The sequence below is a fragment of the Epinephelus lanceolatus genome, chromosome 13, assembly GCF_041903045.1.
Source record: "Epinephelus lanceolatus isolate andai-2023 chromosome 13, ASM4190304v1, whole genome shotgun sequence".
In the NCBI taxonomy this organism is placed as follows: Eukaryota; Metazoa; Chordata; class Actinopteri; order Perciformes; family Serranidae; genus Epinephelus; species Epinephelus lanceolatus.
The window spans coordinates 31715818-31731841 of NC_135746.1; the positions used below are offsets into that span (position 1 = coordinate 31715818).

General features: G+C 40.7%; 1 protein-coding gene across 1 annotated transcript in view; it reads left to right on the forward strand.

The window, feature by feature from the left end:
- The window catches only part of LOC117271173 (connector enhancer of kinase suppressor of ras 3), a 53375-nt gene that overhangs the window by 21218 nt on the left and 16133 nt on the right, over nucleotides 1-16024 (forward strand). Inside the window, exons 3-11 of the mRNA XM_078174147.1 lie at nucleotides 4047-4249; nucleotides 6347-6434; nucleotides 9447-9488; nucleotides 11982-12101; nucleotides 12420-12479; nucleotides 12596-12664; nucleotides 13145-13294; nucleotides 14710-14840; nucleotides 14986-15167. Of these exons, the coding sequence (XP_078030273.1) occupies nucleotides 4047-4249; nucleotides 6347-6434; nucleotides 9447-9488; nucleotides 11982-12101; nucleotides 12420-12479; nucleotides 12596-12664; nucleotides 13145-13294; nucleotides 14710-14840; nucleotides 14986-15167 (1045 nt within the window). The remainder of the gene's footprint in view (nucleotides 1-4046; nucleotides 4250-6346; nucleotides 6435-9446; nucleotides 9489-11981; nucleotides 12102-12419; nucleotides 12480-12595; nucleotides 12665-13144; nucleotides 13295-14709; nucleotides 14841-14985; nucleotides 15168-16024) is intronic.

Genomic DNA, 16024 nt, shown 5'->3' on the forward strand with positions numbered 1-16024 from the left:
TATTTTGTGTGCAAACCATTTTTATCTAGCACTGCCTTAACCCTTTTGGGCATGGAATTCACCAGAGCTCACAGGTTGCTTCAGGAATCCTCTCCCACTCCTCCATGATGACATCATGATGACATTATGGAGCAGATGGATGTGAAGACACCTTGCGCTACCCCACTTTCAGCTTGAGGATGGCCCACAGGTGCACAGGTGAGTTTAGGGCTGGATACATACTTGGCCAGTCCATCACCTTCACCTTCAGCTTCCTCAGCAAGGCAGTTGTCATCTTCTAGGTGTGTTTTGGGTCATTATCATGTTGGAAAACTTGATAATGAAAACTTGCAGCTCAGTTTCTGAAGAGGGGCGATCATGCTCTGCTTGGAATTCATGTTTCCCTGAATGAACCGAGCTCCCCAGAGCCAGCAGCACTCATGCAGCCCCAAACCATGATGCTGCCACCACTATACTTGACTGTAAGCAAGGGACAGTTGTCTTGGTGCGCTTCACCAAGGTGCCATACATGCTGAAAGAGCACCAAGACAACTGTCCCATGCTTACAGTCAAGTATAGTGGTGGCAGCATCATGGTTTGGGGTTGCATGAGTGAATTCCAAGCAGAGTATGATCGCCCCTCTTCGGAAACTGAGCCGCAATGCAGTTTACCAACATGATAATGACCCAAAACACACCTAGAAGATGACAACTGCCTTGCTGAGGAAGCTGAAAGTGAAGGTGATGGACTGGCCAAGTATGTATCCAGCCCTAAACTCACCTGTGCACCTGTGGGCCATCCTCAAGCTGAAGGTGGGGTAGCGCAAGGTGTCTTCACATCCATCTGCTCCATGATGTCATCATGGAGGAGTGGGAGAAGATTCCTGAAGCAACCTGTGAGCTCTGGTGAATTCCATGCCCAAAAGGGTTAAGGCAGTGCTAGATAATAATGGTTGGCACACAAAATATTGACACTTTAGGCACAATTTGGACATGTTCACTGTGGGGTGTACTCACTTATGTTGCCAGCTGTTTAGATGTTGATGGCTGTGTTTTGAGTAATTTTCAGAGGAAGGTAAATCTATACTACTATACAAGCTGTACACTGACTACTTTCAGTTATATCAAAGTGTCATTTCTATAGTGTTGTCCCATGACAAGATATAATGATATATTTGCAAAAATGGGAGGGGTGTACTCACTTATGTGAGATACTGTATGAATGTACCCATTATCACTATGAGGAAAAATAATGCGTTGCAAACATGATAAATTTTGATAGGCCTATTTATTGCAGCCTGGACAGGCCTTTAAAACAAACTCCACAAGTCAGTTTTCAATATTCTTTGGAGAGTAAAATGAAATAATAACTGTTTCTCAGACATTTGTCAGTAATTTTTTTTATCGCGATAAGGCCTAATGAATTGAGAGTAATAAAAGTTACTTTTATCTAATTATGAACACTGATGTTTATTCTTTAACCTTAACAGTAATTCAGTTCCTGCAAATAGACTTCTCCTCACCACTAGAGGCCTAATTTGTCCTTGATCTTAAGGAGTGAAAAATAATGTCCATATTTCCAGGAAAGCAAGTCAGAAAAAAATTCTTAAGAAGATTGACTTAGTCATTACATGTATTGTGACGTCCTAAGGTTGGGTAACAAGTGATGCACCGGACGTCCTGCGGGTCTGCAGCATTCTGAATAATGTTAACTTAGCAATAACTTACAGAAACATGGCATGCAATAGTTCACCTTCCACCTACTTTTCCCCTGCCTTTGTCTGTCTCAAACACACACACAAACACAAACACAGACACACACACTGAACAAGACAGAGGGACTGAGGGCAGCATACCTGAGCAATAGATCACTATGGGTGACACTTGATAATTACAGTGAAGAAATCTGAGGAATAGGCTGTGCTTGTCAGCTATGTTCAAGACAAAAGTAACAAGTAACGAGCCCATTTAAATTTCAGTAATTGTAATCAAGTCATTTATCTTAAAAAGTAATTAGTTACATCATTAGTTACTGCCAAATGTAGTAGAATTATAGTAATGCATTACCTTGTAACATGTTACTCCCAATGCTGCATTTAATAAATGTTGATATCACTGACTTCACAGAAATGCCAGGTCACTAAAGCGCTTCAAGTCAAACCCCAGTGTGGATGAGTATCGTGAAGGTGACTCGACTGATGCTCACTGACTTGTGAACGAAGTTAGAAAAACCTGATAAACCTTTACTCATCTGTATCAAAATCTTCTAAATTCAAGGTTCACTTACTAGCTTTTTCCAGGGCTTTTTGACCTTCTTCAGCGAATGGAACTATTGAGGGTGTCAGTATGAGATCCAAGTACAGAACTTGGACATGACATCAGACTGCACTGAATAGCTCTTTCATCAGCGGCAGCTCGAGCTCTTTAGGGAGAGTTTTCCTGTCAGACTCAATGGAAGGTCAAGGGACGTTTTTGTGGATATTTTTTGCAGCACAGAGTTGAATTTACTGCACTCTTGTGTGGAGCAGGAAACAGATGTCACCCCTCCCACCTGTCAGAAAGACCCCCCACCCTTCCCCTGACACACACACAAACACGCACACACACATTCAAACACAGTAGAGGAAGAGCCGTTGCAGTTTTGTTCCTGCAGCAGTTTCCGTTGGCTGTCAGATGATCAGTTTTCCACCTGAGACTCATTCAGTGGAGCAGGAGGCACCTTCAAACTGCCCTGCTTTATTATCTGATTTTTAAGAACAGAGTCATGCTGTTTAGATTGCTTAGTTAACAGTGGAGCCCTGCATGTAGCACAGGTATCTGAGGGCCCTTGTGTTGTAAGAAGTGCTACAGAAAAAACAAGTCTCCTTGTTACGGAGAGTTATTTCTTCAGTATTTCAGTATAAAAGGTTTTGATTTTTAATTATTTATTTGGGTACTTGGTGAACTGAAGATAGACTCACAAGTTTGTTTTGTCAGATAAACAGACAGATTCTTCCTGTGTCACTCCAACAAAGGTCTAACTAAACTAAACTTTACATATCTGATCATTTGACTTCCAAAATGATCTGAAAGTTGACCTGAAACTTGATATGACCTCTGTCAGGTGTCATGTTTTGTTAAGGTGAATGTATGTTTCTTTTTACAATACAGTCAGTCGACAGGTGTGATGTCAGGTTGGCTGCAGATGTTTTTATTGGCTCTGAGCGTCGCAATGCCTCAAACATCTGGGCTGCCCCAGGCGAGCCAGCACGTTCATGCTATCAGCTGACTGAGAGAATATTTTATAGATCTTAAAGGGCAAGTGGTAACAGAATCTGATCAGCTGCTGTTATTGATAAGTCTGAAAAACCCATCCAAAAGTTACAGTTAGGGTCAAGTTATATGTGATGCACATATGACTTCAAGTGTTGTGTGCTGTTAAAGCTCAGACATTTATTGATTGATTGGTTGTTGGAATAATTGATTAAGATTGACTGATTCATTGCGTGTTCAGAAGCCTTTTTGGTGCAGTGAACAAGCAGCGTCTTTCTTTGCTCTGTCTCTGTTTTTCTTACTATGGTGACCAAAGACCAGAGTCCTTATTGAGCATTAATTTCTGTTGATAACCGTTATTGATTATCATCAATGTTCCTGTTCACCATCACACCAGCTTACTTTGGGTTTGGATTTAGTCTGAGTGACATTGACGCAGTGTGGAATATTTTGTTTTCATCAGATCATCGCCATGGTGACTGGTTTGTAGGAATGTGCATGTGTGTTTTGGTTTTGGGGGATGGGGTGTTGTTGGTAAGGCGTCCTGAGAATGTCCTGATCAGCAACATCCCTGTGTGTGATCTATTTAAACGTTCTAAAACCAATCAAATCTTTAAGTAGTACTTTAAAATCAATTGTAAAGATTACTCGAAGCCAGAGAAGCCTGTAGGCCTAATGTTCTCCCTCTTAATTAATAATTGTGCCCACTGCAGATTTAGCACATAAGATTCTTATGTATTGATAATGCGATTGTTATTTTTAAAATGTATAGTTGTTGTATTTAAAACATGTTTGTTTTTTTTAAATTTTGGACAGAACTACGGTGTGGAAAAGGACAACCTGAAGACTCTGGTGGGGAAGATGAGAGCAGCGCATCACAACCTGAACAGCGCAGTGTCGCAGCGCAGGAAGAACCCCGCCTATCACAGCAAAATCTCTCATCAGCCCTCCAATGAGTTCCTGACTGCCGTGGTTGAGCTGATTGGAGCTGCCAAGAGCCTGCTGGCCTGGCTGGACAGGTAGACACAAACAGTCTACTGAGAGTTTGGAACAATTGATGTAGAGTTTACACTAGACTTGTGTCATCTGAATGGCCTGGGGGAGCTCTCTGATTCTCTAGGTGTGTAAGAGAAACAACAAAAGACTGTCAAAATGCACCATCCTATAACTTTCACTCTTACACACATGTTGGCTGTACGAGTGCTGGTCCTTGGTAACGTGTGTTGTCTGTCAGCTGTCAGTGCGTCTCTCTCAGTCTGCTGTTTGACTCCTTCAGGTTTTTCTTAGCTTGTATGAGCTTGAAGAACATTCCTGCTCTCTGTAGCTGCTAAACACAAACACTGACAAGTTTCTGCACTGACGCTCATAACACACCTGACACCTGTCGTGTGTCAAATCTCGCACACTCAAACACCTTCGATGTTTTGAGTTCGATGCATTTTATTAAATCTGAATGTAGGGTGAAATCCAGATCATTGAAATCTAATTAGGTTCAGATTTCTACATTTGTAAGTATTAAACAAGAACTTAAAGGTTCAGTCGAGATGTTGAATCACCTTTTGGTGGCTACGAAGGCACTGAGTCCAATCATACCCCTTTTCCAACAACATGGAACCGGTTCTGTTCTGGTTCCTACACCAAATTTTGAACTGTTTAGAGCAGCGTGGACAAAAAATAAATCAGTTGTCCTTGATGACATCAGTAGGCGTGTCATTTTCTACAGGTTGGAAAGAGAGGATGGAGTCTTGCAGATACTAGTCTTCCACATCTTTTTATCATTAGTTGTTCATGTTTGTTTTTTGGATAAAAGCAAATATCTGTAATAACAGTACAAAAGTTTGCAGGTCGCCAATGTGATCTGCCATCTTGCTACAACTGTTTATATACGTCTGTGTTTTATTGTGGTTCTGCTCAAACTGGTGTAAATGTGGGCCGGTTCGCTAGATATCACCAAGGTTCCAAAAATCTTGAACAGAGTCAGTTCAAGAACAAGAGATAATTTGGTGACATCCCATATCAGAACTAAATAAATAAGTTAAGTTTAAAATATGGTTATAATGTGTTTAAAGGTTTATAAGGGAGATTCTGACTCCTGAACTGAGTTTTACTGTTCGCTGTAATGTAGTGGCGTAGAAGTAAGAAGTAGCATAATCAAAAACTTACGTAACAGATTTAAGTACAGTACTTGAGTACATATACTTAGTTACATTCCACCATTGCTGTCTGCATACTTCTTGCTTTGACAAATGATCTTTGGTTGAGAACAGACACCAGCCTGCAGAAAGAACATTAATCACACAACCAAGTTTCATTTCAATTTGTTGGCAAGTTATTATTGGAGTTACCGTTAATTAGCAACAGCTGGTAAAACCTGCTGATGGTCATGTATGTCATTTCAACTAGGGCTGCAAATAACAATTATTCCTGATTATTCAGTTAGTTGTTTAGTCTAAAAAATGTGAGAAAATGGTAAAAAAAATAAAAATAAAAAAAAAAGTCAATCAGTGTTTCCTAAAGCCCAAGATGACATCCTCAAATATCTTGTTTTGTCCATAGCCTTAAATTATTCAGTTACTGTCATATAGGAGTAAAGAAAGCCGAATATATTCACATTTAAGAAAGTTAAGACTCTTTTTCCCTGGCTGAAGAATGAGGAGAGTGACACCCTGGTGGCTTGGGGCTTAAGACACTGACAATGAACCACAATGTCACCAGTTTAAATCCAGCTACTGCCTAATAAAGACATAAATTGTCCAAATGATTATTCAGTAAGACATAGCGAGGAGAATTTGAGTCTTTACCATCCACTGTTTCACCTTCAGGACATCTGCTCTTTGTATAACTTAAATACAGAGCACTATGAAACACTGCATGAGTGTGAACCTATAATATGTGTATCAATAGATCACACCCTTATCTTTTTAGTCATCGTGGTCATGTTCAAAAATAATGTCCAGTCTTAAAAAAAACTTAGACACAATGCCTGGGTGTTTGTCAGCCCAAACAGAACCTACGATCAGAGCCCAACTCTACAGACTCGTGACAGTAACAGCATAGGGTTATGGTTTTTATACAGGTCACTTCACCGTAACCAAACCAATGTTGTCTCTCTCCAGGACTCCTCTGACGAGCGCCAACGACTTCACCTCTACCAAAAGCAGAATCATCCAGCTGTGTCTGGAGCTCACCTCCACCGTCCAGAAGGTCAGTGAGGCTCAAACATCCCTCTGCTTATGTTCAGACTAAACATTCATCTCAGAATCTGATGCTGAAAAGCCTCAGATGTTTTCTGTGTGAAGCCTCTTTTGATAAAGGGACAGCAGAAACAGAAAGAAGGCCATGACTTCTCATGTTGTGACCCCCGGGCCTGTTTATTTTCAGGCTTTGATGACGATGATGATGAGCCAGATATCCTCTGTTTACATGTTCAAAGTCTATTTGATGGCGACTCCCTTGCAGATATCAGTGTTACCAAAACAAGCCGGAACAAGAGAGAGTCTTTACATTTTATCTTGATAATCTTTTGATTAGCATAATTTTTGATTTATCACCAGCATCTTCTTTTAAATATTTAAAGGAGCGCTAACCAATTTTTCCATCTATTGATCAATGAAAATATTAAATCGCTTTGTCTCTTAATAATGGCACATAGTAGCTACTTTAACTTGTGATTACATTGGCTAAACATGGCAGTAAACACGCAGCCTTTACGAGATGTTCGTTGTGTTTAACTTTACAAGTCATTTAGTGGGGAGGTGTGATTATTCTACTTGGTGTAAAATACTGTCTCCACTTTTTATGAAACAACCCAAACAAACCCCGTAAAAATAAGACCGATGATTCCAACAGAAACAAAAGAAAAAGCCCAGGTGAAATTAGGAAAGACTGTTTTCAGGACAGTTGCAGTTGGACATTTTTTACAGCGTGTCACCTCCCTGCATGCGATTGCAGAGTTTTGTTCAGCGCTGCTGAGGCGTCGCCCCGCCGCGCTGTCATGCAATCATCCTGTCAGCCCGTTTACAGGGAGCTGTTATTTCACCGACCACAGGAGGAATCCTCTCAGTGTCTCTGGGAGGCGTTCGCGGTCCCTCCCTCTGGTTTCACTCTCATGTAGGCTGTCATTTCTCAAATATTTGTTTTCCCGCTGATTCTTCTCTCTTTTTTTTTCTTTCTCTCTGTTTACCCACACTCAGTTATCTACACAAGCAGACTTCTGAGAAGGAAAGCTGTCTCATTTGATATAATGGGAAATTCTACCTCTTCTGTATCAAGCAAAACATTTATTTTTCATACAGTTTTTTTCCAGGTGTCTGTATATTAAATGTGATGTAGTACACATCTACACTACAAAAAAAGCAAAACCAAAAGTGTGTCTCTCAATAATTTCGGACTACATTATTCCTTTTAAATTCCCCTTAAAATATCTTCATAATTAGATAAAACTGTTTCCCAGTCAGTCTCCATTCTGCATGTCCCTTGTTTTCCACTAAAGCTAGAGTATATAACACTTTTAAAACCTGCACCCAGTTTGTGCCTCTCACGTAAGCTGTCATCATGACATTTAAGTCACGTTGCATCAAAGATAAATCCATGGCGATCTTTCAAGAATTGCCAAATGTCTACATTTTGGAGGCATTTCCAGAACCATCTGGATTGTAAAACAGTCAAGAGACTCTGCACAGATTTTACTCATGGAGTACAGTTTAGTTGTCATGCAGAGTTATGCTTTAGTTTGTGAAAACAGTTGTATAATGTCTCCTGTGGCTCTGAAGGAGCTTTCAGAAGTTTTTTTTTTTTTTTTTTCTTTTAGGGAAGACATATACCACTTCTGCCTACCATCTTTTTTGGAGTACCAACATGGGAAAAAATATTTTCTATCATGCAGCTAATGAATTCATTATTTTATTCAAATAGTAAGAAGGGCCTTTGAGGTAAAAGCTTCAAAACAGCAAGACGTTTTGTAAAAGAGGAGATGAAACACTGAACAGTAGGACTGCGGTTTGTTTGACTGCATTTTCATATCTTGCCTAGGGTAAAATTCAAACTTGATATCCACTAAGATTTTGCCAGAAACTACACTGTATTTCACCATTTTGCCCGTTTCACCAGCAGGGCACAGCCATCTTACAACAAGCTAGCTGGTAACGTCATTGGGATAGTTGTTTACTGTGAACACTGACTAAAATACTGTACTTAAGACTACTTTAACTAGTGTTGATACAATGGAGTTGGAGTTTTGATGAGATACAACTTATCAGTGACAATGTTAAAAACTAATTGTCAATGCATATTAACCCAGTAAGTTTAAAAGGTTGAGTTACAGTCGTTCATAAGAGTGTAAGCATAAACACAAGGAGGCTGTAATGGCGGACTTGTGAGTGGTGACGAGAAACTAGTGACTACACAATTTCAATGTTTGGCATCTTGACATGTCATGTCCTCGACAACATTCATAGTCTCATTTATCCATTTGTGAGCAACTGCCTTTTATAAGACACATAAAGGCTTCCGAATTTATGAGTGGGGTATTTACTGACCTATTTTATGTCATAGAATAAAAACTGAAAGTTACTTATAAAACCAAAAAAAATCCAGTGACTCTGAGACAGGGGAAGCAGAAGTGCAAAAATGCCAGCTTCTCTCCGGGGTTATTCTACTTCTTCATTCCTGTAGCACTCTGTTGTCTAAATGTTGTACACTGCCAAGTATAAAAGTCCGATGGAGAATACCAAATTCCTTTAAGTTTGACTTCACGTTTCTGATGTTGACTCAAATCCAAAGTAAACCTCCATTAGTTTGAATAACATTTGTCTGCGCAGCTTCTGTTTGAAGTGAGGAAACCAGTTAAGAGTCTGTGGAGTCAAACAGTTTAATCAAATGGCTTTCTTGAATTATTTGCTGTGCTCAGAGTTTTACCTGTTTCTTTGTCTTGTCCTAACCCTCTTCAAAATAAAAGCACAAAATCAGAGGCACGCTTTAGTAACAAAACACAGCATATTATTTATTTTACGATATAGACGGCTGTTTTTCCAATAATCTTTTATCCTACATCTAAACTAGTGTTTTAAAGTAGGAGTTCCCCTACTACAAAAGCATAAGTTCTCACTTGTCTTGATTAGAAATGCAGATGTTTGGATTTTTATTTTGTATTCACGTGTTAGGGGTTTTTTTTGCAGTGACTTCCATCAGTCAGACTGTCTGTCTCTTTAATTGCAGGACTGCACTGTTTATGAGATAGAGGAGAAGATTCTGGAAGTGGTGAGTACCACTTCTCCTTTTTTCTCTGGTATGGATGTTTGGAGATGCTAATCGGAAACACACACACACACACACACACACACACATTTCCTTTTCCTGTCTGTACTGAGTGTCCTGTGGTGTCCCGTGGTGTTCAGTTTGTGTGTGTGTGTGTGTGTGTGTGTGTGTGTGTGTGTGTGTTCATGTGAATTTGCAGATTTATTTATTCAGCTCAGGATCCACTTCCTGTCTTAGATAAGACTTCCTGTTGGTCGTCCTGTTGTTCTCAGAATACTGAATCAGCCAATGTTAGATCACTTTCCCTCCCAACCACCTTCTAATGTGACCTCATGACCTCTGACTCCCCTCTAGTGAGACCTCAAGGCTAACTTTAGTTGCATAAATCAACACTGGTACCACTGAAACTACACCCTGGTCTAGAAAAAATGCCATCCTTGTGAGTATTCTGCAGCAGCGAAGAACCCCCCATGATGTCACAGACTGCTATATAGACAATGAATGGGAGCCTGATTTCATGGACCCACAGAATGTACCTATATAGTCCGAATCACAATGTCTATTTACAGTAACTTCTGGGGTTGAAAATCACTGCGTCACATACATAAAATGAAATGGTGCTGAGCATAAGCTGCCTCTGTTAGTTTTTAGCCACCTAAAAATGGCCCATCAAAAACAAATAATATTTAGTGTGTAAGGTAAAGCAAGGCAAATATTCAACATAAGCATACACTTAAACTGATTTTAATTTCGTTTTAGTTTTAGGTGGCTGAAATACATTTTACTGTGGCCCTGTCTACAGCAGTACATTGTTCACCATCCCTGCCGGTAGATTTTGGTTCCTCAAAGATGATAGCAAAGCAACATCAGATAGGCTGGACAACTGTGCTTAACTATATGTCTGTAAATGTTACAGTTATGGCTGAAAATGACAACAAAAATCATTAAGCTTGCAGATTGTACGCATCTCCGCAACTATAATCAACTGCCAGTTATCTACCTTTAGGCTGTTGTTGTTATACGGGATGTCGCAGTGATTCGGTCTAGACTCAGAACAGTCCCCTGGGTGCTGTCAGTGTTATCTGTAACATCTTTCCCAGTTTATTGCCTATGGAGCGGCACCAGACTTTAAACCCTATGACATCACAAATTTGAGTTTTAGGATGCTAGTTTTTGGATTTGGGAGAAATTTGTCATGTTGATAAATATTTTTGGACTTTCTTGAACCATAGAAATGTATGAATTTTGAAAATGGGCGTACTTTCCCTTTAAGTTAAAGATCTGAGTACTTATTCCAAGATTGGATATGCACCATTTTTGATTTCTGTGTATTGCTTTTCTTCTTATCCTGATTTTTATATTATTTGTCACTAAAAACTAGCATTGTAGGTCTGTTTGAGGAGCTTAAGTTGTGACACATGTTGAGGTGTTTCAGTTACGCTTTGGCTCAGTTTGTTTGTCCAGTTGACAAAAGGGGAAACACTGCAAAGATAGATAAAGGAGCAGGAGCCCTGAGAACAAATCCCCCCTCTACACACACACACACACACACACACTGTGTGGTTTCAAGGTTTGAGTCCATTTACAGTCAGTAATTAAACTGTTCTCCACCCCAGAGACAAGCATGAAATTTATAAACAAGCAATGAAAATCCCCCAAATTTTCAAATGAAAAGAAAAAGAAAGAATGAATTCTCTTGAGGAGTGTGTTTTTCTGGTTTACTTGTAATTTCCTGTTGGTTTATGTTTTCCTGATCACCTCCCTGCTTCCCATGAGACCGCAGCTCCCCCCCTGCCCTGCTGTGCTTCAGGGCTCAGTGTCTCCTCAGTGTGATGATAATACAAGGCTGTGTTCAGTTTGTGTAGGCCTCAGGCTCCAGGAAGATCCTCTTGTCTTTTGTTCAACAACAAAACCAAAAAAATACAGTTAGGCAACATTTAGAGCTTTAAGTGATGCTGCCCTGGTCTCTCAGGGGTTTGTTCGTCTATTTTTTTTCTTTTCCCTTTGTACAGAGAGTTCAGAGGTTAGGGACAGACCACTTTAATGCCACAGCAGGTAGTGACTCAGCATTCTAAACTCAGCAGAACGGACACTCGTCATCATGGGAGGTAGAAACTGGCATGAGACCACTGTGCTGCCAGTGACTTCCTCCTTTTATATAAATTCAAATGCAAAACTCTTTGGAAGATTTATTTATAAGTTTAAAATTAAACTGACTTTTGAAAAGGTGTTTGATGGCTCCCTGAGGCTGTGAAACTCACTCAGTGTACAAATAAGTGTGAAGAGTGTCAGTACAAATAGGAGTCTACTTGGTGTGTTTAATTCAAGTAAGTAGTTAGTCAGTTTTAGTTATAAGTGTTTTACAAGAGTTACAAGGTGCTATACAAATACAAATAGAAACTTTCTGTACTTGCAGCTCGAAGTTCATGTGTGCATGTGTGACATTGTTATTTTGGGGATTAAACAGTTGTTTTCATGTTGTCATGTGTGTTCCAGTCCCGAGCCTTGAACGGCGTATGCGAGAAGACAGTCCAGGCAACCTCTGACCCCTCAAAGAGTGAGATGTCCTGCCTGGAGGAGGTGCACATCACCAACGTCAAGCCTGGGGAGGGACTGGTGAGACTACAGGACGTACATCATCATTTACATTCAGACCATATCAGCGAGACATCGCTGTCAGATAAGTGCCAAGCACTGTAAAAAGAATACCCACAAACTAACCCGACTTCCCCTGGGAAATGCTAACAGGTATTTTAGTGCTTCACCATGAACCACAATCAGCACCGAGTCCAAAACAGAAACAGATGTAGGTCCAAAAAGAAAAACCACCGCTGCAGTGGGGAATTATGGAGAAACCACGTGGGGTTATTTATAGAGAAGATTCATATATGAATTCTCAAAGACTGACTTCTTTACGTGTTTTTAATCTCCCAGGGTATTTACATCAAATCCACCTACGACGGGCTTCACGTCATCACGGGAACAACAGAGAATGTGAGTGTGCTGCTGGTTCTTTATCATAACCGGTGCTTTCCGGAGTGGGATAGAGAAAAGACATTTATACAGTTTAACTTCTAATGTCAGTAAAACACTCTGATTCTGCTTTTCAGTCTCCTGCAGACAAAACCCAAAGGATTCACGCTGGAGATGAAGTCATTCAGGTCAACAAACAGACAGTGGTAAGTCAAAAGTCCAGTCTTTAAAGATGGGGTAGGACATTTTGGGAAGTCATGCTTATCTGCTTTTTTGCCGAGTGTCAGATGAAAAGATTGATACCACTTTCACTTGTCTGTACAGAAAGTATGACGCTTATACACATGAAGCTATGATAATCTGAAAAGTTCAACAGTGATAAAGGTCAAAGTCAGTTCTGAGAGACTTAAAATTAAACAAAGGCCGCAAACAAAGCACTGTGTACTCTCGAAGCAAACTCAAGAAACTGCAAGAAATTTTCCAAAATGTTGAACTGTTCCTTTAAATTAATGTTGTTGTTTTTTTTGCTTTTTGATCAATAAGCATCTTTTGACCACACTGTATGACAACAAGTACATTTTTAGTAAAGAAATCTATTACATTTTAAAGTCTTAATTCCTGCCAGCGCCCTCTACAGGCACCAGTGTTCACTACTGCTCAAGAGTTGTGGTCTGTGATTGGTCCAGGTGGGCTGGCAGTTGAAGCACCTGGTGGAAAAGCTGAGGGCGGAGTCAGGAGGCATTGCGCTGATGTTGAAGAAGAGGCCGTCTGGAATGTGTGGCGGCTTTGCACCCGCTCCGCTGAAAAACCTGCGCTGGAGGCCGCCGCTTGTACAGGTGAACTGCCCCGACTACAGATGTAAACATCCACCCTGCTCAAGTGCCACTAAAATCCTGCTGTTGGCTTCCTCTTTTATTTCCTCCACTTTTTAATCAGCATTCTTATTTCTGTGTTTTTGTCTGCCTTCCTTTCTCTCTATATGTCTTTCTGTGTGTGTGTGTGTGTGTGTGTGTGTGTGTGTGTGTGTGGTGTTTAATTTGTTGTGGAGTTCTAGGTTTAAAATCTACTCCAGCCTGTCACTGATCTAAGCACTGAACCTGCAGCAGCTGTTGGCTGGTTCACTGCATGAAAGTGAAGCAGATTGTTTCAGTAACCCTTCCTCCGGGTAAATAAAGCACCCTCTGGGGTATTCTCCTCCTGTCATCGTAGCTTTAGGTTCTGTTTTTTAGCAGCCAGTAAACACAGCAGCCACCCAGTCTGCTCCTCCGCTGTGGTGTGTGGGAACAATGGATCCCTTCTTCCCTTTTCCTGTGAAAAAAAAAAAAAAAGGATAGGAAACACTCCAAACATTGGGCTGCGTTGATGTCAGACATCTTTGGAAGGTGACTCATTCCTTACTCCACAATGTGAAGATTCGACGGCCTTTAGGGTTTTGTGTTGACAGAGGTCCAGGATGGATGTGTTTAGGAAAGATAGGAGTCTTAAATGCCGCTTAGCAGCCTGGTTCAGCCGCTAATTTAGGTTATCAAAACAGATCTGATGTCAGCCAGCCTTTACCTCACCATCACTCCTACCGTTATGTTCAAAGGTCACCTTGAATCAACGCTTACATCTCCTCTCCTTGTACTCGGCTCGGTCATCACCTTCTCATGTGAAGTTGACTGTCAGTTAATTTAAGATTTAATGTTTTTCGAATCTATAGTTCAGTTTCTTTGAAGGCTCAATAATTTCCTAAAACAGCTGGTCACTGTTGTTGGGGACTATTTTGAGCGGTAGATCAATCCACATTTGCAGCTCTAGTAAGTATTTGGGGCAGCAGGACGATGTGTGTATGCAGTGTGTTTGTGTTAATGGTAATAAGAATAGATCTTTAATGAGCAGAGGAACGTGTTTGCAGCTGCATCTTAAACTCCCTCGGATGTGTTTTTGAAGCACAGACGAAGCAGAAAAGGAGCTGAGTGAAGTTCCTGTGTTTATGGAGGAACCGAAGCTTTGGAGGCGAGGAAGGAAACAGAAGAGCTTTGTCTGCTATTTCTCGTCTCGAGCTGGAACGTCTTAGTGTTGTTTTATGATAAACACCATTAAAGGAATCATTACCTCCTCTGCAGTGTGACAGAAACTGTGCTCAACACTCTTCAGACCACAGAAACACTGATTAGAAATATATACAGCAGGGAAACGTGTGGAACAATGCTTGTGTTTCCATAATTAAAGTTATACTCAGTGCTTCTATTTCTCTTGTTGTGTCCAGACGTCTCAGGGAGCTCCGGGTCTCTACAGATCTCGACAGCCAGAAACCTCAGACGCTCCTGGGAAGAGAGGGAAAACAACCATATTGGATTTGTACGTCCCTCCTCCCCCTGCAGCACCTTACATAGCACTGTGAGTGTCACACTGATTCATCAGGTCACTGATTACAGTATCACAGTCCTGGTGATGAAATACAACCAGTGATTCCTATTGGGGTGGAGAAGACGTGTTGCAGTGAGTTTTAATCCTTTCTGTCCTGTTTTGCCCCTCTGTGTAGAGACGGGAACACCAACGTGTCTCCAGGTGTGAAATTGAGACCAAGGTCTCCAAATTCATGTCTGGACGTGGATGCACGGCGACGCTTCACTGCTACAGACGACTACAGGACTCCTGTCAGCCCCCCACGTGAAGTCAACCAACCAAACCCTGTGTGCCTTCGACAGCGCTCGTCCACACGCTGTAAGCACACAGACACACGCACACTCCTGTACTTACAAGGACCCTCATTAGCATAACGCCGCTATCCGGTGAAAAACACGTATCTCCACTTTTGACGATTTTGACTTTCTACAGTGCATGGATTGTCCATAATATTCCCTAGCAACCGTTAGCGTTGGGTATCCAAATGGCCAATGGAAAGACTTTTTATTACATCATCTATTCCACAAGTGTCTCCACTGAGTGTCAGAAGAGCGTAGAAAGTCAAAATCGCAAAAAATGGAGATACATGTTTTTCATCAGACAGCGACGATAAAATATTCTCAGAAAAAAAGTTTTAACTCTTTGGCAGCCCTTACAAAGAAGTGAGGATGTGATCGAGTCTTGTCTGATTAATATGATGCATTTATACTGCTGTAGAATTAAGGCCTTTACAAACTGAGTCCATTTTTTTCGTCCGAAATTGTCAGACGTCACGTTGTGTCAATCATGTTTGCACTCTGAGTCCAAAACCTTTTGTTCGTCATCAAAACAGAACAGGTTAAATTTTCTGCATTTTTCACATCCATCGGAGCCTTTAGAGACGTTTGACCAAGAATCAGTGAAGAAAATATGGCGGCGGGACACAGCCTTGACAAGACAAAGGAACGGGGTGCACAGAAAGAAATGTGTATTTTCCAATATGTTGAAGTATTTCTTTAAATTCAAGCATTAAAATAATCAGATGTAAAGTCTTAATCACTACGAACTGACGGTAGTTGACAGACAAGATTAAAAGATCAAACTTTGTTGTTCCCTGCAGCTACTGTTCAGATTAATGGAGGCAGATATGATGCTTCATGAGTTAGAAAATAAAGATAAAGTTGCTTTTATCAATA